The sequence below is a fragment of the Anguilla rostrata genome, chromosome 13 (genome assembly GCF_018555375.3).
Source record: "Anguilla rostrata isolate EN2019 chromosome 13, ASM1855537v3, whole genome shotgun sequence".
Classification (NCBI taxonomy): Eukaryota; Metazoa; Chordata; class Actinopteri; order Anguilliformes; family Anguillidae; genus Anguilla; species Anguilla rostrata.
This window is the reverse complement of record NC_057945.1, coordinates 14,233,893-14,258,686: the sequence shown is the minus strand read 5'-3', so window position 1 is coordinate 14,258,686 and position 24,794 is coordinate 14,233,893. Positions and strand designations below refer to the sequence as shown.

At 40.8% G+C, this 24,794-nt stretch overlaps 1 protein-coding gene across 2 annotated transcripts; it reads right to left on the bottom strand.

The window, feature by feature from the left end:
* Window positions 1-259: 259 nt before the first annotated feature.
* LOC135237542 (hepatocyte nuclear factor 4-alpha) lies at window positions 260-23,998 on the bottom strand. Of its 2 annotated transcripts, none has more exons than XM_064304755.1 (10): window positions 23,657-23,998; window positions 8,433-8,607; window positions 7,052-7,146; window positions 6,022-6,128; window positions 5,175-5,330; window positions 4,169-4,256; window positions 3,777-3,929; window positions 3,034-3,270; window positions 2,466-2,591; window positions 260-2,070 (listed from the first exon to the last, which is right to left on the bottom strand). In XM_064304755.1, the coding sequence occupies exons 1-10, from the start codon at window positions 23,703-23,705 to the stop codon at window positions 1,928-1,930; spliced, it is 1,329 nt and encodes a 442-aa protein (XP_064160825.1). In that variant the 5' UTR covers window positions 23,706-23,998; the 3' UTR covers window positions 260-1,927. The 2 variants fall into 2 exon arrangements, with proteins under 2 accessions (XP_064160825.1, XP_064160824.1); XM_064304754.1 differs by lacking the exon at window positions 23,657-23,998 and adding an exon at window positions 10,571-10,739.
* Between the last annotated feature and the right edge of the window lie 796 nt (window positions 23,999-24,794).

Genomic DNA, 24,794 nt, shown 5'->3' with positions numbered 1-24,794 from the left:
CCCAACCTCACTAATGCTCTTCTGGCTGAATGGAAGAAAATCCCTGCAGCAATTCTCCCAACATCTTGTATAAAGCCTTCCCAGAAGAGTGGATATTGTTATAGTAGCAAAGGGTGGACCAACTCTATATTAATGCCTGTAATTCTGTATGAGATGTGTCCACATACTTTTGGCCATGTAGTTTGTTTTGATCTTGTAAATATTGTAAGCAGGTGCATTATTGTTTTGTATTTTAGTAATAGTCAGAAACCAGACAATATTATTTATTTAAAAAAAACACATTTAATGTTTTGATTTTACATGTTAAAACACCCCATATCCTTCATGACAAAGGCACTGTTGAATGTGAGCCACTTTTGTCAAACAGCATAGCCCTTCAGCATTTTATGTAAAAAACGTCATACCCATTTATGCATTAAAGTAGACTCTTTGTAGGTTGATCTACTCTTTCCAGTGGCTTCAGGCACTTCACACAGAATCATTTGAAATGAAATTAGTGATCAATGAGTTTGTCTTGTATTAAATTACAAAACATTCCTCAATCATTTTAATGAAAAGAAAACTGTAAATGCTAAAAATGTAAATCTTTTTAAGATGTTCATCTTTTTTGACATTGTTTATAAAAAGTATTTCCCAAAAGAGTAGTTGCACCATTTATGTTGCACATTTACAGTCATACAAAATGAACAGATTTAAAATAATTTACATAGAAATGGTCTAAGCACCATTTATTTTTTATTTTATATTTAAAGCAAATATATACTTGTAATAAATTAATTATGAAGTACAGGACAAGCCAATTACTTGGGTCCATCGGGAAATGCAGAACGTGCACAACCTAGAAACAGCTATTGTCACTATATAGACTAAAACATAACTGATCTAATAGGGGGAAAAGCCAACGAAAGGACAGTTTGGTGAACAGGAAAGAAAAAACAGCTGACTCACTACTAAAGAAGAATAGTTCTCTTCTTAAAACCCCAATTTATTTATCAAACTTAATGTACACTAATAATGGCATTAAACCTAGGTTTACCGGAGTCTTAGACTCACCAATGTCGTTTATGTTCTCTGGTTCTGCATATTGTGGAAACATAAATATAGATAGCAGTGAGCCATACAAATGTCACAACCTTATGCCCATATGGAAGTAATTTCATTTGCTGTGTAGCATCACTGTTTTGTCTTCTATTGAATCTTATTTGAGCAAAATGTATGCGTACATTTCCGCTGTAATAATGCACCAGTAAATTAGCTTACAATAAGCTTTTTAAAAAAATAATTTAAGAATAAGGATAAAGCAGGCTGATAATGCAGAGAATATTTTTATATAATCTTGAATTGAACACAGTCATAGTTTGTACTAGAATATATACATTATTCCCTACGTATTATGTCAAATGACCCTGAGTAAAGTACAAAGGGAAAAAATTGCTAGGGGAGGGTTACACAATATCCTCACTATGGGGATATATTTTAAGAATCTGTCTAAACTAATATGTGACCTGTAGCTCCTCTTTTAGCCTGCTCACCTATCAGTTTTGTTTTTTTTGTTTTTTTTCAAATAAAAGAAATAGCTACTTACTGAAAAAGAAATCTGCTATTTTACCATAAACTAGTGATGGCAGAATAAGCCTTTCAGAAACCAACAATGGGTGGAGCCAGCTGGACAGTGTGTTGCCGGTAACTTGTTCGATCTGATCACGCTCTCTGTAGACCATTACGATTGGCTCAAATCTGTGAGTCACACGAGAGTATGTGTCAGCTCCGCCCACTTTGCAGATCACGAAGACTCACTCTCCTCTTTACTGGAAACGCTTAAGCATTTTGTCTGTGTCGCTGCCATTTTTACCCTTCAGACTGTACAATGAGCTTGCTATAAATTATTTACATAGCTGTGTGCCAGAGGAGATTGATAGGCCCTGAGTTAAATGGCCTCTTGTTTGGTTATGGTGGGTTGGGGGATGGAGGTGGGTTGTTTGGGCACCATGGCTATGACCCCTTGGGCCAGCTTGTAGTGTTCTGAGCCGGAGGCCGTCGGTGGGGAGGGGAGCGGAGTTTCGGGAGTGGCTGCGGAAAAGCAGAAAATGCCAACAGATTACCGCTTACTCAACCGCTCAAAATATATAATAATTTTCATTATTACAGAACATAGCAGACCTGGGTCAAATACGTATTAGTTTTGGATTCAAATACTTTTCTACATTTCACTGATCTTGTCTGGTGTATTGGAACCAATGAAATGCTCTCAGAAAGTGCAAACCCCACCTTCTGGACATATTGGCAGGCTCAGTTACACCAGGCAAGATCAATAAAGCACAGAAAAGTATTTGAATCCAAAACAAATATGTATTTGACCCAGGTCTGGTCCATAGATACTTGCAGAATAAAAATGAGCATTGTTAAAGTGAAATGGCTGACCTAGTCTTTAGTTACATGGCTGGGGGCATGGGACAGGTACTCACAGATCTGGCCGTTGTGGATGGGGGTGGGCATGTTGTTGCCGCCCACGATGATGTTGGTGCTCAGGTGCTCCTGCACCAGGTGAGGATGTAGGGTGTGAGGGGCGTGGTGCGTCTCGTTTGCAGAACCTGAAATGAGACGTCATGAAGTAGCTGGAGAAAAATATACAACTTCTCTTATAAGCTAAATATTTAACACTATTCAGAAGACTGTACATCTATAACGTGGAGTTATGAATCCATAATGCCTGGAATTCGTGGTTATATACTTAAATTCAGTTTTACCAGTGAAAATATGTTATTATTAAATTAGGGAATTATGTGGTGATTTTATGACTCAGATTATACTCTTATATTCCAAGGGAGAAGTTTAGGGGCTCTTTATCTTATGGACCTATGTGGAATTGAAAACCTCATAATGGGTTTAATTGAGAGTGAAAAATAACGATCTGACAAAAGATTAGCATGAGCATGTGGCTAGTTGCTAATCTAGCGAGGCACCAGTCTGGATGAGTCTGGATGAAACGTTTCTGTTTTGACTCGGGGTGAAAAGCTGGCCGAGGGTCTTTACCTCCCAGGAGCATCTCCTGGAGCAGGTTGTCGATCTTCACCATCCCGAAGAGCTTGACGAGCTGGATCTGCTCGATCATCTGCCAGGTGATGCTCTGCAGCGTGGGCAGCAGGAGCAGCAGCTCGCCGAAGCGCCCGCGCGAGTCGTACTGCCGGTCGTTGATGTAGTCCTCCAGGCTCACCTGCACCTGGTAGCGCATGCGCTTGATCTTTCCAGGGTCGCTGAGGCCTTTGGCGTCTGGCGAAGGACACGGAGGACAGGCCGGATTTCAATTACGAGTCCTCGATAAAGGTGATTTGCGTTTACGACCTTGCGTCTGCGATCTCCCAAAATCAGAGGCGGGGTTCACAACATGAATGCAGCTACGGTTGCAGTTGCCTTAAAAATGCTGATATTCCTCATTCCCTTTCATGGGGAGCCGTCGTAGCACAAACATGCACAGTGCTGGCATAGTCTGATGCTCTAAAGTTTAGGTTGGCTGGGGGTGTGGTTTTCTGTCTTGTTAAATATGCATGTCTATGGTGTGTAATTATAATTAATTGTGTGGACAATCTCAATGCGCTAAGTACTATAGTATGTAGCCTGGGTGCCTGCCTCAGGCTGATTCACCACGCCAGGTATGCCAGGTATTCTTGCATATACATGGTATGTAGTGGTCTGTATGTTATGTGTGTGTGTGCGTGGGTGCGTGTATGTGTGTGTGTGTGTGTGTGTGTGTGCCCGGCTGGCGGTCAGTTCTGTACCTGGGTCAAAGAAGACGATGGCTTTCAGACAGGCGTATTCGTTGTCGTCTATCTGAAGCTCCTGGAAGGGCAGCACCAGCTCATCCAAAATTCGCACTGCCACTCGACTCACTTCCAGCTCCGGGCAGTTACGAGGAATAATGTGGTCGTTTCCTGAATTAAAGCAGGAAAACAAACAGGTGCAGTACTGTAGGTAAATATGATTGTAAGAATATCGCTTTCTACTAGTTACAGTTACATTAGGATATCAGTTTATATTGATCTTAAATGTAAATGTGTATTTAAATGTGTCTTTAATTTGATAGACAAATTCTATCAAATTAAAAAAAGGTTTGGTGAGTTGAGAAATAACCAAAATGAACTTGTTTGAAGTTAGGATTCCGCTATCTTACCTAAGAGCAGCAGGTCCTTGAACAGCATGGACCGCTTAGCCACTCCTAGAAGAAGATGCTCCCCCGCGTGGGCCCTCAGTAATGCCACCTGGAGAAAAACAGGACTCATTCAACTCTGCGACAGTGGCACGCCATTCCACAGTGTCCCTTAAATCGTCTCTCGTTGACTGTGTGAGGGACCCTTTACATTTCTGCATTTAAACATGTTAAATCTATCCGTCTGTCCATCCATCCATCATCCTCAGGTTTCTTCAAGGGATCCGACTGCCTTCTCCCCAATTAACCCGGGATCCACAAATCAGTTACCAAGCCCTGTTTATCAAAGCGTTAATGATTCCGAACACTTCCTGGAGGGATTTAACTTTCAAACCAGCTCGTTTTTTCCCAACAGCAGACACTGAAATACATTAACCACGCAGCCTAGGAGCCTTGGAAGCCGGAGGACCCAGCTTTCCCATGAACAGTGCTGGACCTGGCTCTGCTAGAAGGGTAGGCCTCCCAGTTTGGAAAGAGCGACAGAAAGCTGGCTTATTTATATCTCTGTCTATTAGAGCTCATAATCAACGAAAGTTTTCAAAAACACGCTGCAGAAGTCGCGCTTCAACCGCAGCTCAGAACGAGGGGCCAGTCCAGCAGCTAGTTTCTGTGGGATCTTGGTCATAGATCAATTATTTTAAAATAAACTATTGCAAATTATGCCTTTGGAAGAAACAGAGTTTTTATTTGCCCCTTTGCTGTACTCAAATTCCCATAATCCTTCCTGCTTGATCAGGCTGGGAAATGTATCTTGGCTATTGCTGGTACTACACTGCCTTAGAAATTGTTTGCTGATATCATTCTAAATAGAAGAACACTATCATAGTGCATACTTGTGGGTGTAGTATTTATCTCTGTATGTGTCATCATGTCATCTTGCACACTAACCCAGATGAGAATTGGAATCCTTTCTCTCGAAGGTACTTGTGCATGGGAATCATCTTTCCACCTGGCTATCTATGTCTCTCACCTGGTCGTCCAGAGGGAGCTCGCAGAAGGCGGGGATGTATTTGGCCCACTCCACCAGGACCAGCAGCTGCTGTTTCATGGACTCGCACACGTCCGTGATGGCGGCCATCTTCTTCGCTCTCATGTCGCCGTTCAGAATGGACACAGGTGAGGATATCTGCAGGCGTGACGGAGGAATGGTAACATCACATTTAAAGAGTGGAGCAATTCAAAATCGTATTCCAATTCTTAAAAAATATATAAATGAAAACCTTCAATGATCTGGAAAATAAAGTTGGACTTGGAGCACACTGATTATAAATAGGACTTCTAGGCAGAAATTTCTTTTTGTAAATTTTATTTCTGAGGTTGGCTGACATTTTAGCATGGATTATGCCTTTCTCAGGGCAACCTTTTGCTTAAATATGACTGGTTTCAATCATGCGATCAATATCATTCATTCAAGCAATTAGCCAATTAGATACAGTTCCATAAAACAACACTTTTTACCATATTCATAAATTCATAAATATTCTTCAATTGCTATTTATAATATAATATTAAATAACAGATCAGTTGTTCGCAAGAATGAGACCAAAGAAAAATCACCATTAAGGCCTTTTGGCACCTTAGTGTCCAACGTATACATCTAATAGGCTTCTCTCATCTTGAACTTAGCTATAATGTTGCCCCTCGGGGGGAGAGCTTGACATGTTAAATAGCTATAAAGTGCATTGTGGCTGGTGAGCAATCATTGACTTTTAGGTAATTACGAGCCATTTCATATTCTTGATTTTTATTTCGTATTGCTGAATTCTACTCTGCTATTCGTTGATCTAGTGCTCTAATAGTTTGTCAGCTGGCCGTACCTGCCGCGACATGACCTCCGCCTGTATGAGCGCGTTGATGGACGGGAGGCTGCTGTCCTCGTAACTGGACCTCCTGGTGCTTATTCTGTCTCTTTCATTCTGCACAGCTGGAGAGAACGCAAAGGAGAAGTCCGTTAAATTTAAATAAATGACATCGACATATTCATTTTGCAGTAACGGTCCCAGCCATGTAGGAGCATTAAATGTTGTAGGCTACTTGTGCTACAGATTGGGTGTCCCAAATGGCTCGCTAGTAAGGCGCTCGCCAGGAGGGCAGGCCAAGCCCCGTCACCTGAAGTTTGGTCAGCTGTGTTGGCTGCGTCATCAGCCGACTGTAGCCTGGACTCTGTTTGGCAAATTGGCCTTGTTCCATAAGGGGTTTGTGCGCTGTTAAGTTGACCAAGTTTCCTCATGTTCAAGCTACATTAGTTCTTCCTGCTGACACACCACAGGCACCGGCAGGATGTAAAATAGTCACTTTTTTGTGGGGGGACGGTTTTCTTAACTGTAACTCGAAAGGCACATCAGGCGAAGTAGATGAGGACTCAAACGATCATTTGCGTTCGACGTCATTCTCTCCAAACAAATATTTTCCCGAGTTGTTCATCATAGAAAAAAGGGACAGTTTGCGTTGATTGTCAAGGTTGTGGTGTTTTCGCCAATTAGTGTTTAATCCGGTTGCGATGCTTCAGAAATATTTGCTCAGCAGAAGCCGGTCACGGACCTTAACGTGTTCTCTATTGAACATTAACTGAGCGCTACACGCAGGGCTCGTGCAAGGGACCGGCCTCTCGCACAGTCACGGCTCTGCTCACTTAATAATGTTTTGGTGATTAACAACAATTAATACCTTGAGCTGTCACACCTCACATTTTTGCTGTTTGCTGAGTCTCGGGCCTGTACCTATACTGATATAATGGTGATAAATTGAACTGAATCTGAAAATTTTACACGAAGAAGAATAGATAAGTAAGTAAAGGACAGATCATGACAAAAAAGTTGATACGTGGATATAAGGAAAGGTGCCGACCTTCTTTTTTCATTCCCGCTCGAAAGCATTTCTTCAGCCTGCAGTATCTGCATTGATTCCGCTTGTCTTTGTCCACAATGCACTGTCTGTTGAATCTGGAATAGAACAGCAATCATGTCAAAGGAATTCATTCTGTAAAGCCACATGCCAGTGCAGTTGCTGGGGAGAATTACTGTGAGCTCTGTCCTCAAAGCCATCAAAATCATTGGCTGTTACGGCAGTATATTTTTAATTTACAAGCCTTGTTCATTACAACACTGGAGCTCAGGATTTTGAGATCAGTAGAATTATATAGATAGTATACTGGGTGTTGTAATAGTTCAGATCATTGTTGGATGCTTCATATTAAGATACAGAGGATATTCAATCCTTCTGATTTGGGAATAAGGTCTGTCATTATTACAGTAAATTGGCAAACTCATAATATTACATGAGCAGCAAAAAACACACAGCACTATCCATGTTAAAGACAGTCTCAAAAGCACATATCTAATGGCCCCCATTGTTAAATTGCAAATGGACTTTGTTTTACCATATGGCATGGACAAAAATATTTCACCAAAAAGTTAAAAAAAAAAAAAAAGAAGATTTTTATTAAAGATTTTTTTATTATTTCATATAGAACTGCCTCAATTGATGATCAAAGCTGATCTGAGGTCAGTGAATGAGGCGGGTACGTGCTGTAATGCTGGTCTCAGCTCAGTGAATGAGGCGGGTTTTGGGTACATGCTGTAATGCTGGTCTCAGCTCAGTGAATGAAGTGGGCTTTGGGCACACGCTGTAAAGCTGATCTGAGGTCAGTGAATGAGGCGGGTACACGCTGTAAAGCTGATCTGAAGTCAGTGAATGAGGCGGGTACACGCTGTAAAGCTGGTTATAGGTCAGTGAATGAGGCGGGTACACGCTGTAAAGCTGATCTGAGGTCAGTGAATGAGGTGGGTACAAGCTGTAAAGCTGGTTATAGGTCAGTGAATGAGGCGGGTACACGCTGTAAAGCTGGTTATAGGTCAGTGAATGAGGCGGGTACACGCTGTAAAGCTGATCTGAGGTCAGTGAATGAGGCGGGTACACGCTGTAAAGCTGATCTGAGGTCAGTGAATGAGGCGGGTACAAGCTGTAAAGCTGGTCTGAGGTCAGTGAATGAGGCGGGTACACGCTGTAAAGCTGATCTGAGGTCAGTGAATGAGGCGGGTACACGCTGTAAAGCTGATCTGAGGTCAGTGAATGAGGTGGGTACAAGCTGTAAAGCTGGTTATAGGTCAGTGAATGAGGCAGGTACACGCTGTAAAGCTGGTCTGAGGTCAGTGAATGAGGCAGGTTTTGGGTACACGCTGTAAAGCTGATCTGAGGTCAGTGAATGTGGCGGGTTCTGGGCCCTCACCTGCAGGAGTACACGTGGTTCTTGCGGACGCTGCGGCGGAAGAAGCCCTTGCAGCCGTCGCAGCTGGACGCGCCGTAGTGCTTCCCCGTGGCACGGTCGCCGCAGATGGCACACAGGGTGCCCACGCCCAGGTGACCACCGCTGTTCATGTTGGTGCCTTCGGTGGGCGGGGAATCTGAAACGACAGCCAACGTAAGCTCAGCTTCAGATCACATGTGCACTTTTTTGTTTTTTCTTCAGAAATAATTCTAATACAAGCTCGCCCTGGTCACTGCAGCACTCTCCCTCAGACTGCTGGGAAAACAGGGCGTTCCCTGCGTTCTAACGTAGTCTGTCAATGGCCCCTGACTTAAAACCAGAACAGAAAGTAAAGGGAATTTTTATTTAATTATTTTGATTGAAGTGAAACGGTGTGTTAATGATTAACACTCTTTTTTCATGAGGGAGCGAGTCTCTTGCTCTCATCAAATAGGCAGGGGGTGGGTACAGGAGAGAGGCCAAATTGAACAAGGTTAACAACACTTTACATTATTTGCATTGACCAAATAATCCCCACTCATAACATTGTAATCGGTACCTTTTTTTTTAAACCAGGTCTGATTGTTGCACTCTTTGTTCTGAACTCTTTTTTTTTAGGATAGAGAGCTTGGGGTGATATCATTATTCTTTCTGCAACAAGCTCCAGCAGCTTGTGTGGCTATTCTAAAGAGGCCTGCCCCAAATTAGGGTATTTAAGATAAGTCTTGTCTCCTTTAAGCTTTGATAATACTGAAACAGCCTGTTCTTTCCTTGGCACAGTTTAAGAAAATGGCTGATTCTCCTGTGCCATAAAGTGGAACGGTATACTTTACAATGACATCATTTAAGAAATACCCAAGGGTAGTGTCAGAAACTGAGTACAATTTCTATGTGGTTTTCTTTCTCTTTCAACTCAGTTTGTGAAACATCACAGGTTACTTGTTTGTGCTTCAAAGCTTTTAGTAGTCACTAAAATACGAGAATAAAAAGACCAAATGAATTTATTTTGAGATTCTCTTTTTCCTTTGGCTGAATCCCTGATCGAATTTTAAGGAGTGAATTGGTGTACCGGAAACAATGGAAACAGTGATTGCATTAATCTTTCACCTGATTGAATCCAGGTTGATCAAAGGCAAGAACAAAACTAAATATTTAAGATCCGATCTGTTTACGCTAATGCTACAGGATTACAAAGCAAACTGAGCTTTTGACAGGATTTTAACAGTCTTTTGTGCTTCAGCACATAGGAAATAAGTGCAGTCAGATATTTGGTTGGTAAATTAAGCACATACCCTGTAAGGCAATCAGTGAAGTCAGTCTCCTTTTTCAGCCTCTTTCTCATTGTTTATTTAAGCACATAACAAAATATTTCAAAATATTCCATTTAGTATCCTAATTTTATTTATTTGTTTTTAGTTTTTTGCCTCAGCTAATGTTCCATGCCTCTTAAGTCAAGACAGAGCTTATTCTAAGAAAAGTTAATAGGATAGATTCTGTACACATATTGCATATTTAGTGGTCTAAGATGATCTAGCATAACATTAACTGAATATTTGCACACTACAAATCAGAAATCCCCAGGAAAGGTTGAATTCACTCACATAATTTGATATAATTGAACACTTTGGAAAGTACACAAGGAAAATGATCAAGAAGGATGAGTGCCTAAACTTACGTCATTGCAAAAAATGGTCACACAAAATTATTTTTGTTCCCAGTTGGTAAATCTCTCAGTCAAACAGCCGAAGGGACTGATAAGGCTATAAGCATATGTCATCAGCATCAAAATATGTCAGGCATATTGAATAAACGTGCAGGCTGCTCATGTTAAAACTAACATTATGTCAAAGATGAAGAATGGCAAATAATGAGAAAACAAACAGTTTTCTCTGCAAGACATCGGAGGCGACTAAAGGTAAAGGTTAAAGTCAATGAATTTTCCACATTTGAAAAAGAAAAAAAAAACACAACCAAAGGTGAGTCACGGCAATCAATCAGTGACATCGGGTCTGGCGAAGCCCGTTTCCGCATGGCTGTGCCGCGGCGCCTGGGACGGGCTCGCGTCGTCACGCTTCCCCGGCAGGCGAGCGAGCAAGCGAGCGAGGGAGGGAGGGACTCACCCGTGCCCAAGGCGAGCACCTGCATGTTCTCAAACTCCAGGGTGGTGTAGGCCGGGTCCAAGGCCTCGCTGTAGTCCGCCATGTCCATGTCAGCCAGGGCTTTTGACAAACGCATTCTCAGAGCCCCGCTCGCCGGGCCGAAGGACTTGTCTGGCGGGGACGCGTGCGACACCCCCTCCCCCTCCTCCCGGTCCCTCCCTCCCACAGGTGAACACCTCCCTCTACGCCCCCCCCCCACCCCCACGCCCCCCAACCCATCCCAGTGATGTGGGTCTTCCCCCGGTGTGGGGAGGTGTAAAGACCCGGTCGTGACTGGAGAAACAAGCCTCCTCCTCCTGTTCCCTCCTGCTCCCTCAGCTCCGGAGGCAGGGAGGCCCGCGGGTTAATGGTTAGCCCGGTCAGAGCCACGAGAGATAGCAGGACTGAGATTTCTGTCTCTCTTTTCTCCATCTTACCTCTCTCTGTCTCTCTCTCTCTCTTTCTCTCTCTCTCGCTCTCTCAATTCTTTTCAGTTCAATTTGAATCAGCTTTATTGGCATGACGATTGTATTGCGATAGCGTACGAATTATGATAATGGCACCATCAATAAAAATGTATAACAATAATTAGGGAGAAATGGTATTCATTAAGAAAATAATAGAGAAGCAATAATTACAGCAATAATAACCATAAAAACAACTGCAATATGAAATGACCTATCCTAAGGACAGTGATGCTGTAGTTGCCCACTCAGTGTGCTATTTACCACACAGCCAGTGGTGCTATAGGGGTCTCTTCCACTAAGCCAGTTTGTTTTTATGAATCCATAGGTTAGCAAAAACATATTGATTAATATTTATCAATTTGAATTTTTAAAATTTTGTTTTTACTTTGAACCTCACCAGTCTCAGTGAGCGCGCGGTTTTTCTTCCTTCGGTAACCGCCACTTGGTTTTGGGCCTATCTCAATGGCCAGGCTGTGGTCACTGAGCCTGTGCTTGGTCATTATCTATGTCAGGTTTGTATTTGTGAAGAGGCCCTCGGCCAGTGTGTAGCAATGTTTTACGGCATTAGCTTACTTTGCGTTTACGTTCGATCGTACCAATGTTTCAAACATGAGTATTCGGTTTAGTATTTTAGCCACAGAATTTGGTTTATTATTAAATGATCTCTCTCTCTCTCACCATTGCTCTCTCTATCTCTTTCTGTCTCTCTCTCTCTGTCTGTTGCTGTCTCTCTCTCTCTCTAAGAACCTCTTCCTTGGGCAACATTCTAAATTTCGCAAAAAATCTAACCGCTACATGGCACAAGTAAAAGCGTGACATGGCAAATGTTTGGCGAGCGTTCCCTCTCTTATTTAAAGAAGGCAAAGTGACTGTTCAAAGCAGTGGGTCATTGATCTCTGGGGCACAGAAACCTCAGGGCCACTCAGCCTGGCTGCTGAATTTGATTGGCCGTCATTTAAAACACGTCTCGTCCAAAAAATGTCCTGGCCCAACTTTTGCTGGCTAGACGCTAAACATTGCAGTTGTGTGTGGAGGCAGCATTATAGCTTGATGACCATCAATAAAAACCTACTCTGGTTAATGGCTGAATACATTAACTATCTGGAAAATCTTCAAGGTATGATATCAGTGAACAACCCCTATTAAATACATATCGAAGCCTAAAACTTTCAGAAAAATTGTTAGCCATTATAACCGATCATTTATAATAGAATAAAGGCAACTCAGCCATCATAATTTCCTGCTACAGCCAAACATTTGTGTTGCTGTTATGTCTCTATTATGATTTTCTCATTTATTTTTTGTGTTGTTTTGTATCGGGTGAAGGGTGACAGCAATTGCTGACTCGCCCTTTTGGGGCATTCATTCAATTTGACCAATAAAAAGCGCTGAATTAAGTTGACAAGCGATCCAAAATGTAAAATCAAGGTGGCAGCACAGCAGAAGGTGTAACAACCAAAAAGCTTCTACAGGCTCGAGGGGCTTAGAATCTGTAGAACAGCAAAGCAGGTGAATAACTCACTCCTACACAGTATATCTTATCTGCCTCCTCATTCCCGTATCATCAAACACATCTTATTTTTTTTCTCTGAACCCTCCAGAGAAGCAATACACAGCTCAATAAAATGCAATCTACAAGGTTAAGGGCTGTGACTCACTATAAAAGGATATCAGATCCTGATAACTGTTCTCGGATCAGGACGGGAGACGTTGACTCAACAGCTCCTGGACATTGCTAAAGGGAAGGGTCAATACTCCTTTTTGTTTGTTCTGAAAATTGGAAAATGTCAAAAATGTCTTTATCAATTACAATGTTTAAAGATATCCACAAGACTACTGAAATAGGATACGATGTGTTTTGGCCAACAAGGGTCCAGATGAAATGTTCTTCCTTGTGAGTTGGAGCAGCATGCCAACAAGCAAGAAATGATAACAGTCTGGGTTTTCAGACTTTCTTTTTATGTTTGTGTCTACATGTCCACATGCAATTTTTAAGGCGCATTTGGATGTTTTTATATCCAGTGTTTCGGTCCTGATATTGTGGAATATTCCATAAGTTGATGCACCTCTAATTGCGTAAAAAAAATACCAAAGAAACATGCATAAATAAGAGCTTAAAAAACTGATGTCACTTTCTGTACGATCACGGACGAGAGGCAGTGGGCCTGGTCAAAAATGCCGGGGCACTCACACATTACCACCCCGATGCTAGAATGGTACGTCCAACTGAGAAAACTGGAATATACATATTCCTGTGCCCAAAACCCTCACATAGGTACCCCAGTTCTGCCGCTGTACAACAAAACAGAGGATCTGGGGTCAAGACAGCTAATGTACCCTAACATAACCAGACCCTACCAAGCACAGTCTGATTCTCACTGTGTCATATTCAGGAATCTATTTAGGGCTCAGTTAACGGTGTAGGCAGTATAGTCCATAGTTTGTTGAATGCTACCATCTATGCTAGGTTGCACAAGCAGGCCAGTTTGGTAGAAGTATGATGTTAAGACCTAACATAAAATACTAAAATACAGTATAGATGTTAACCGTTGTTGCGTTGTCTGTCAGCACGTGGACTGCACAAGCTAATAGAGAAAATGGTTGGCCCATTAGAGACTGCAGTCTCCTGATATACCAGAGAGGTCGCTGTTGGCCCGTTAGAGACTGCAGTCTCCTGATATACCAGAGGGGTCACTAGTGTTCAGGAATTCAGCAGGCTACTTGTCCACAAAATGAAAAGGCCCAGCAGAAATATTTTTTTGGCAAATACCTTAAACATGTCCGTTGCTAAGTGTTACTTTTTTTCAGGCATGTCAAGAAATGTACGGAGCAGCGAAGGGGTCAGTCGGTTCACCAGCCACCGATGGTTCAGCGAGATTTATCTTCTGGCTATGCGTTGTGATAACATTACCCAAGTGTCCCCACTTGGGTAATGTTTGCCTTGTGTATGAGCACACAGTACTTACACGCCTGCGAAAGACAGCTCTTTCAGCACCCACTGAGCTTATAGTTATGTGAAGAATTTTCAGTGACGTGGAGCCGTCGTGCGCTGGAAAACCAAGCCTCGACGCAAACGCAAGCCTCAACACAAACGCCAAGCCTCAACACAAATGCCAAGCCTCAACGCAAACGCAAGCCTCAACACCGCTCAGAGACAGATAGTAGTCTAAGCCTTCAATATTCAGCCATTGCCGTTTCTCTCAGTTCTTGTCTCAGTATCACACAGGCACTGACGTCCTCGGGTAAAAACACTGTTTAAAGCAAGCGTTTACGCTCTCTCAAAATGGAGAAGGCATAATAGGATGCCTGCAAACTGTCTCTAAAGGATAAGTCATACAGAAAGGAGGCAATCTACATGCATGTTGGGAAGAGGAGATTATGGTCTGTTTATTGTTATATGGCACTAGGCCTGACGCAATGTGCTAATAGTGCTCCAAACAAGTAGAGAGCAAACAATCTACGGCTGTGGCTACTTGCATTCACTGCGTTATGCGACAATGTCTTTAAACCATTCTGGCCAATCTTCTTCAGGCGCATGTAAATAATGTCAGCACCTTAAACACGAGATAACACAAGATAAATTGCCCATTGCTGCACTCAAAGAAATGAATCATTACTTCACACAGTGGCTGCAACCCCCCAACTCATTCAGTGTTATTTCAACTCCAACAGAGTTTAGAGTCTAGATACAGCATAGTCTGTAGGTATTTGGACAGGGACAAATAGACAAATTGGCTCTATGCTCCAGCACATTGGATTTGAGGGGGTGGGGTGGGTACTATTTATAAAAAGGGCTGCAGCTCCTACAGGGTTAACCTGATATGGATGTAAATACAAATTAAGGCGGAGAGTCCGCATTTTAACCTCATATTAATTGTTTTATTTCAAATCCACTCACACTGTCCAAATCAGTCTACTTACAGACTGCACTGTATATAGGGTCAAATAGTGATCACATGCTCACTAGGCAGAGTAAAATATACTTGATTTAACACTTAAACTTAAGTGTGTAAGTGTTTGTCACTCCCAGTTCACTCACTGCCTCTCCCCTGTTTAATTAATCTGTCTCTCTCCCTCTGTCTCACTCCCTCTTTCTCACTCCCTCCATCCTCTCTTTTACAGCAGCACATCCCTTGGTCCTGCCCCGGGATCGGTCGTCCACTTTGCCCCGAGGCTAAAAGTCAACAATAAAGGCCTCCATTTCCCCCTTCTGAAATTTCAAACTCCAGTTTGTGAACAAAGTCTATCTCCTGCATAGGCATCTCCCACCAGCGACCAAACTCCATTTGAAACGGAAGCCTATTTGTACCTTCCCCCTGAAAGATACCTTTCCACTTCAGAGGCAACATCACGGGAAGGAAGGCTGAAGAAGCACGACAAAAATGAAGCGAGCCGGGCGCAGGCTAACCGGCAGGGAGAGAACAGGCCTTCCTAGAAGCCATGGATTATGGAACGCGCAGAGACTGTCCGTTTCTCAAATGGGGGAGAGCCTGTCTGTCAGAAAACAGTCCATTTTATGGCTCAGATGTGTTCAAATATTGATAAGAGGGAAAGAAGAACACGGACAATGTGCTTGCCACAGCACATTTGGGACCAGTAAAAAAAAAAAGCCTGCGCTGCCTAGGTCTGATGGCGAAGATACGTGAGTATAATGTCACGGAACAAGACCTTGTCAACAGATAACTATCTCCTGCGTGCCTTTCATCTTGTGCAAGCTCAGTTTTGGCTACTCTGTGAAAATCAGTACGGGTTCTTCTTTTCGGTTTGTTTAGAAGCTGTGACTCAGACTTTAATCTTAAATTGTAAATATGTTTATTTATATTCTTGTTTCCATTTTGTCTTGTTGCCATTTTGTTGCAATTAAAGAGTTACAGGGAGGTTTATTCAAGCTAGAGGATACTTACATGCTAGAGATTGCATGTGTAGAAAGATACTACATACATTTTAAATGAGATGCTGTCGGTTCAGTCAGTACTCACCTTGTTTTTATTTCTCTAAAGAAATCAAGCTGGCTGAATGGTTCTCAGCCATAAACACTGAAACTGCCTGCTATTTCAAGCACAGGCAAAATGTGACAAATTAATTTGCTCCTGCTGCTTTAAACTTGCTAGAATTTTAAACTGATGTGTGCTTGCTATGAATGCCGCAAACAAAAGCACACAAATGTGATCTCTTCTAAGTTGGACAGGGGAAGAAAACTTTATATATATCACTTTTTCTTTCCAAAAGATGGAACTTTGCTTTAAATATGAAATGGACAATCCAACAGCCGATAATACAAGTGAATGGGGTAAAACGCTTGATCTGATTGGTTCATTTAATGTGTCACCAATACCTGGAACACCAGCGAGCTAATCAGAGCTGTGTCAGGTCAAATTGTAACAGTACTATGAAGCTAGAGATATCAAGACTGCTGAGGATTATTCATTTGTGTTTCCACTTGTTAGGCTTAATACCGTGTGTAGAGAACACTTTTTTGGGTGGGGGTGAGGGTCTGTGAAAACTATCCTGTTAATCTTCACAATGCCATTTTCCACAACAGCCATTGTAGGGAACAGAAAGTTTATAATTCGCTATAATTCAATTTAATTTAACTTTTTCCTCTTTATAAATTATTGATGACCCTTTTTATGCGGAATAATTCTGGCAATGTGATGTGCAGTTCAGTACCTGTATGATCCAGGTTGTACTTGAGCCTTCATGGGTTATAATTTCAGTTTAGATCTGGCAACCTGATGCTCTGGAGACTGTTAGAGGGTAACTACCATTTTTGTGCCAAACAGGAGTTTTATATCTTAGCTGGGGATGTCGGGTAATGCGCGACACTTTAAACACACTGAACTGGACATGTCAGACATGGTCTTGCAATAACAAACTCTTTTATGACACTGCCAGGGTTGCAGACTCAGTAACCAGCCAAGTCATACTCAGTGCACATATATCAAACATTACAGCTAAGTGTTCGGAGTAAAAGATACTAATGCCACAAAGTTCCTCTGTGCAGACATATTGTTAATACTGTAGATATAAGGAGGAGTGACACATCTGTCCCCTTGCCTATGGTATATTGTTTGCAGAAAAACTATAATAATAATAATTATTATTATTATTACAGGGTGTTACTCATTTATATCAGATGACTGTGTTTTTAGTGAAGACAGCAAAAAATATTATTTAAATAATTTTTTTACCAAATATGTACATTTCTACACATCATCTCTCGCCGTCATAAACTAATAAAAACCCGAAGTAGCCTTTTGTACAATAAATGAGTAAACAATTGCATCAATAAACACTTGGATCAATTCTTTCTGTAAATCAATCATGCAGTGCGATAACACTCTTTTAATAATTAACTGCTGTTTTTGCTGAGAATTAAAGTAGACTGCAGGCCAAACCACATCTCTCTTGAGGTTATAGACAGTCATCGCTTTTCCTGACTTGTCAGTAGAGGTGGTATATATATGTAGAGATGAGTATATATATATATATATATATATATATATACACACCAATCAGCCACAACATTGAAACCATCTGCATTTTTCTGCTTTTTTCTGATTTAATATTTTATTTTCTCTGTAAATAAATCAAACAATTCACACGTGGTCAAAGCGCAGACTCAGAGCTTTTATTAAAAGGTTTTTTTTTTTACACATTTTGGTTTCACCATCATTAATTTTCCTGTTGAACTCAATGGAAAAAATATTCAGGAGAAACAATGCTTGTAGTATCTACTGCATATCTGGCAGCAGCATGGTGGTTTGAGGCTCATTTGATACCTTGGACCCTTGATGACTTAAAGCCATTTAGCCAACAAATGTGTTCCATACTGTATCAGCATAATTTACAGCTGAATCTATTCCCACCCACCCCCCCATTCCCATAGAGATCCATTCAAATGCAAAGAGTTTTTGTATCGCTTGTAGGACAACCTGACAATAAGATATCCAGACTCTGATGATGTTGATAGGTCACAGACATCAGGAAGTCATGGCATGCAAAGAATATTCAACCAAATTACTCTTTTATGTGGCATTATGTTAATTTGTCTAAAACACTGAAATGGGGGACTACGTTTAAAAAATGCTGTAATTACTACATGGTGAAACCAAAATATATAAGAATACCTTTTAATAAAAGCTCTGAGTCTGCGCTTTGACCGCGTGTGAATTGTTTGATTAAAAGCAGAGAAAATAAAATATTAAATCAGAAAAAAGCATAAAAATGCAGGTGGTTTTAATGTTGTGGCTGACCAGTGTATATATACTGTTACGTACTTACATACATACAGATTCCTTTAACATATTATATACAAATATAACATGTATCAGATCACACCACAGTATTAGATTAGATGTAGTTTTGCTTGCTCTCTTTTTCCTGCTGTTTCAGCTCTTACGTATTTAGACATTTTTTCTCTGGAATTGTTTGCATTTATTCCTCTGTACCACAGTATTGCCAGAATAGCAGTAAAAAGTCCCACATTAGCAAACTGTGGGAGCAGTGAGCGCTGAAAATGTGGCTCCTTGTGGTCTTCCTCTTGGATTTGCACATAGAGGGTCTGTGCGGGCCCCACAGCTTGGGGCCAATATAGACCTGCTTTGCCCAAGCTGAGGCTTGGATTCAATCAACATTTTGCTCTTAATTTTAATTGAAAAATAAGTGTTGCGGAACTGGTCACATTGTGTTTCTTAAGAAAAGAGAGGGGGAAGCATCACATAGATCTTTATTTGTAAGCCAAGTTAAGGACAACTGTTGATTGAATCCAGGCCAAAGATAACAATAGCAGCTTGAATGCAGAACCATGAGTGACAATAATGAAAGGCCACATCCTCAAAGTGACTCTCGTGTGTTGTACTGTCCTGACTATTGGCAGCCTCTAGACCCACACATCCTCACACTGGACGCTCATGGCACGCAAAACATGTCTGCATATTTGTGTCCCTATGTAGCCTGTGCTTTACCATTTAAGGCATAAGATCACAAGTATTTGATTAGAACGTTCTTAACGGAACATTCTAATGCTGATGTAACAATCACTATTGCTGATTCAAAGCAATGGAGTTCTAGAACACTGACTTGCCAAAAATAAACTAATCAATTAGTCATTTAAACTAATCACTATCAAATCAGAGATGCAGTTGTTTCTGCTCAGGAACATGTATAACTACTTGTGTCCCTATGTATCCTGTGGTTTACCATTTAGACATGAGATCACAAATATGTGCTTAGAACGTTCTTAACGGAACATTGCAATGTTCATAAAAAGTGGGCATTAATTAACAAACTTCTGGAGGGTTCATGAGCTTCTGTAACGTTTGGAGCTTCTGTAAAGTTGGTCTTGGTTAAAACCGTATAATTATTATTATCATTTAAAGCTTCAGAGAACTTTAACATGGCTGAAACTGACTTACAAAACTGTTGTGACAGGCTGTCCAAAGGGTGTGAATTGCCATGGTAATAGTATTTCAGAGGAAATGCAGATTTCAGGGGTACTAAATAATAAGGGTTTTCTTGGCCTTAATAATTGTTTTTATTCATACTCAAATTTAATCGGGTTTTTAAATACTTTTCCTTGATCTAAAAGCCATAGAAAAACATGGACTAAAAGTAGCAATGCTGAATGGATTTCTCAACATTCCAAATATAGCGTGCACAATGACTTGGGGAAATATGCAACACACGATTTGACAGTGCCGCCATGTGGACATGGAACGTAATTGCCATTGAGATCACGTGCCAAAAAGGCCTGCGAAGCACTCAACAACGACTGTGAAGTCGATGAAAATAAGATTCCTGGAATTACAGCTATAGGCTATATGACAAGAAAATAAATTTTAGTTTATTAAGATCTCATTTACTGAAATTATGTTTAATTCCTTTCACTTTGAAGACATTTTGGCGAGCGTATTTCTGGGATTACTGAAACCTAACGTGTGCGTTTCATTATGAAACCAATTTTAGGGAGACTGTAGTGAATTCAGGCAATAGTGTTAGCTGAGCTCCAAACATACAGTGACTACCCCTCAGAACTTCCGCATGAGCTACGTACACTCTGGATTGTGTCTGGGCATTACACACAAGCTGTTTTAGTAGCCCTGATACGGTGGTATGAAAAGTCACAGCCTGGGCCCAGTTTCAGTAAGAACCAATCCAACAAGTTAAAACGTAGCACTGCCAGTTTTCTACATCATGCTAGAGCTGCCTGGATGTAAAATGATAATGTTTCTGCTCGAGAAACAATTCGCCACAGTATTGCCTGGAACTTGAATGGCCCTCCCCCAAACGACAAAAGATCCAAGTACCAACTGGGTCATTTAAACAAACTAATCACAAGTAAATCAGAGATGTAGTTGTTTCTGCTCCGGAAGAAGTCCGTCTTGCTAGATTAACTCTGTGTAAAGTGATTAGAAACGAGACGTATGACTGTTATGTAGTTATGTAGTTATGACTAATCAGCTTGACTCTATAACAAATACAGACCCCTTTTTTGTTTGTTTGGCATATACTGTCTCGCTCTCATTTATTTGGAGAAGGCTTGTTCCTGTTCATTGCTGTGATAGAAAAGGGGGACAAAATTTCTGATTATGTTGATATTAGAATTAGTTAATGCCTTATATTATTAAGACAGCCCAAAAACGATTGGTTTTTATAAACACAGAATTGTGACATCAAACTTCATTTAAATTTAAACATTAGTTTATATGTATAATAATAATAATAATAATTATTATTATTATACATTATTATTATACAAATGGTTATTATATGAAAAAGTGTTCTTACAGATCTTCTCACACCAAATGATGATATAACTTTTTCTCCCCCGTGTGGCTGGGGGTTCGGCTCCCTGCCACGGTACTGTGATCCCACCTGTAATTCTCTCTGCCACCCCCAGTATGTATCAGGAAGAAAATGCGTCAGGGGTGTACGCCGTCCACTCCGTGGTGGTGGTTACTGGTGTTATTAAGTCGCCTTGAAAAGGCCATCTTACTGTTCTCCTTACTATTTTCTTCTTATGCCAATTTTTTTGTGCGCTAGTCTTCCTACAGCTGTTCAACCAGACCTACCAAATTTGGCCCGCTTCACCCAGTATGGGATTGCGTTGATTGCGCTTTTTGTATTAATATCTCAAATATTTAATGTATTAGTTAATTACGTTAAATGTAGGCCTACCCAGTGATTAACACTGATGAAACGTCCCAGGGTTCTGCATTTTTTACACAGAAAAAGGAGGCGAATTGCAGGGGGGAAAATACTCTGAACAACCGTAAGTAATCTTGTGAGATTCAAAGAGAAAGGGTTTAAAATATATATTATTAGCCTTTGTGGCAAAAATTAATTTTGATCAGAACAACAAAACATTATTTGTAGTTTATTTCATCTCGCCAATCCAGCTATTTCATCCCAATACATGTATTGTGCTATTATTGTGAGCTGGCATATTATTGAAAACATTTTTTTTTTGTTTATCAGAACGCAAGCGAATTAGTGTTAAACGCCGATTTTAAAATGTTCTGTGTTCCAAAGACGTAGCATTCCATGGGCTAGTGTCAAAATTGACCACTGCGGCTGCTACAGACACAAACCATCAGCTCCTAATGGATGAAATCTCTGGCAAGGTGACTAACATTAGCAACATCAATGTGAATTAATTCTAACCTAATATTACACCTAGTTAGTTTTCTGTGCGCTATAATTCGTGAGAGCTAACATGCGTATTTTCAATATTCAACATAATGTTCATTCTTGGTAGATATTTACAAGAGCCAGTTCATATTGATAACGGAGCTGTATTTCCACAAATTTAACTTAAGCTACTTAGCTGACGCTCGCCTTTTTTCTCTATGTCTACTAGTACTTTCCTTTCTAGTTATTAAGTGTACTGCACCATAACCCGACTCAGTGCATGGCTGGGGCCTGGGCCTTTTTGATCTCTCTGGATACTGTCTGTTCGGGTGTTCTTCCTGATCACAGCCCTGACACCATCGCAAGCTATCAGAGGAATGCTGGGCCATTGAGACTCACGGTATCATTCAGAGCTCTGAACAAACAGACGGTTCAGCTCGGTTCCCACCCCAAACCCTTCAGTTCCTGTTACTGAGCTAGCGAGGTAGACTCTAGATCCACTCCCACAAGTCCCATTGTAAACGTGAGAAATGTGACAGTCGCAAAGAGCAGGGCTTTGTCAATGAAAATTGCGCAAGTGCAATTCCGTCAGTCCCTTCAACTGACAACAACAGTAGGCTGCACATGCTTGCAATCCTGCGGTAATAATGGAATAGTGGAAAAGGATTTTTGACATTTCATATACAACTGAATTATCTGCACAAAACTGAGAATACTAGAAAAAATATGACAATAGTCCTTTTGCACATTGATTTTATCACCAGATTGTAACAGTTCCCAAACTGCTTAATTTAATTTTATAAAAAAGAATTAGTCCAATGATAACATCCTTGTATTGATTTATCTCCAGATATTCATTATTATTTGATTTTTTTGTTCCTCTGAGTATTTTAACAGTCTATTTTGAATCATCAGTCATTTTTGTTCTTCACTAATTTTGACGCTGTTCACCTGATACAGGTACAGGGGCCCATACTGAAAAGGGCAGTTTCAGTTTTGGTGGCATTTACCGGAAGTTAATATCACCCAAATCCTTATTCTGTGTTTTCTATTCTCTGTGATTGTCGATATGCCATGTTATTGTCATATTTGTGTATTAGCTGAAGTTCTGTAAATTTGTATTGGTCAAGACACCACCTGTGAGAAGAATATCTTATAGGAGGACAGTGAAGTAACACTTTCTATCAATCAGTATAAGTATCTCTGCATTTTATAAGGATTAAGGATTGCTTGTCTAGATTTAATGTTTTGCCTTTAATGCCTTGCCTCTTTTTAAAATGCACTTGATGCTGAAATAACATCAAAACAATTCCACCTGACTTGCACTTACATTTTCTTGAATTCACACGGTTTATTCCACAATCAGCTTTTCATTAGTTTACGCATTGTCCTCAAAATAAGTCATGCTGTTGCTTTCTATTGAATATTTGAATATTATCTTGCCTTAAAGGGTTAATATAAGCAAACACGGTCCATTGGAGTTTAGCAGAGCTGGAACACAGTGTGGCCATATTTATCTGGCAGAGTACAATTTACATAAACCCAAATCAGCATTGTGGAGAATTTAAAAAATATCCCACCCATGAAAAAACTTGCACAAAACTTCAAATATTTTATAATACCAAGCCTTTTTAAAAAAAACGTTATGAGCAATCTTGTAGCACCTCCCAGATGTTCTGTTTTCATGCCATGGTTACCTCTATAGCTTCCATACCTGGGCCCTGGACTGGACTCAAAGTATAATTTCTAGCGGCCTTAAACGTCTCTCTGCAGCTTACTGCAGTAAGGCCCTCAAAACGCAAAAACATTTTGTGGATAAAAGCACAGAAAAGCACACTTCCCATCAGTGTAATTCCCCTATTACAGTCCCCATTACAAAACAAGAAAGTAGGTATCGTCCCTTGATCTACTTTCTTTCCGTTACATCTGTAAAGTAAATAACTCGGTAGGCTACCGCTCAAAAACTTACCATATGGAGTGTCCATACCCGCACTGCCTTGTGAATTAACATTGACCATATCGGTCCCCTCTTCTTTTAAACGAATCCGTTTTCTCTACTTCATAGGATGTGGCAGTTTGGCCCAGCTCGTGTGGCTTTGCTTTTTTTGCGGAAGGTGTTGTTGGTGTAAGGCAAGGCCCGCTCTCCGGCTGTTATCTTATTGATTTTTCCTGATCTTTACAAATGTGGGTGGAGAGGTTAAACATTAACTCGAGCTCTTATGGTGACCCATCTATATGGTGGCTGTAGCTATGGCAACGAAAGAACTGACACGCGAATATACTTTCGCCGTCATTTTCGGTCTCATTCATTTGACTGAATAGCTTATTCCTGTCTATCCCAGAAAAACCAAGAGGCATACAGGATGTTCTTTTGAACACCTTTTCGGGCAGTGCCTACAGAGCAGTTAATCTGGCCCCCCTTACGCTCACTGGCTTCTATGATAATGGGTGACACTCTGAGGCACGTTTCACTTTTGGTTTTAAATCCTGTGGGTGTGGAATGTTTAAATAGCATCACTCAAACCTCATGGTACACCTGTTAACTTAGAAGCCTGGCTGTGCTTTACCTGAACACTTTCAGTTATGGGAACAGTTCCAACAGAACAAAACATTTATAACATTATGTTACACACAAGCCTTTGGACAAAGCATTTCATCCTCGATAGGCGGCGGTGTAGTATAATGGGTAAGGAACTGGGCTTGTAACCTAAAGGTTTCAGGTTTGATTTCTGGATAGGACACTGCTGTTGTACCTTTGAGCAGGGTGCTTAGCCTGCATTGCTTTAGTATATATCCAGATGTGTAAACGGATGCAATGTAAATGCTATCTGAATGTTGTGTGAAAGTCCCTCTGGATAAGAGTGTCTGCTAAATGCCTGTAACGTGATGTACTGTAATATGAGCTTTGTATATTTTAGGACATAATGAACAAATTATGATGTAATGAGTGCCTAATGATATGTTGTGAGGTACTGTAAATGCATTAAACATAAAAAAATAAAATGCTAAATGATAAATAAATCTCAGGACGTGTGGTAGAGGAGACGCATTAGGGCTGCAGAGTCCTGGTGCTTGAACTAAGCACACAGAATATACACATTACAGAC

Coding starts and splice junctions, on each gene's coding strand:
- LOC135237542 (XM_064304754.1), bottom strand. CDS start 10,685: ATGCGTTTGTCAAAAGCCCTGGCTGACATGGACATGGCGGACTACAGC. Junction 7,147..8,432: donor AACCACGTGTACTCCTGCAG/GTGAGGGCCCAG, acceptor GTTCTATTCCAG/ATTCAACAGACAGTGCATTG. Junction 2,071..2,465: donor CATCCACAACGGCCAGATCT/GTGAGTACCTGT, acceptor GCTTTTCCGCAG/CCACTCCCGAAACTCCGCTC.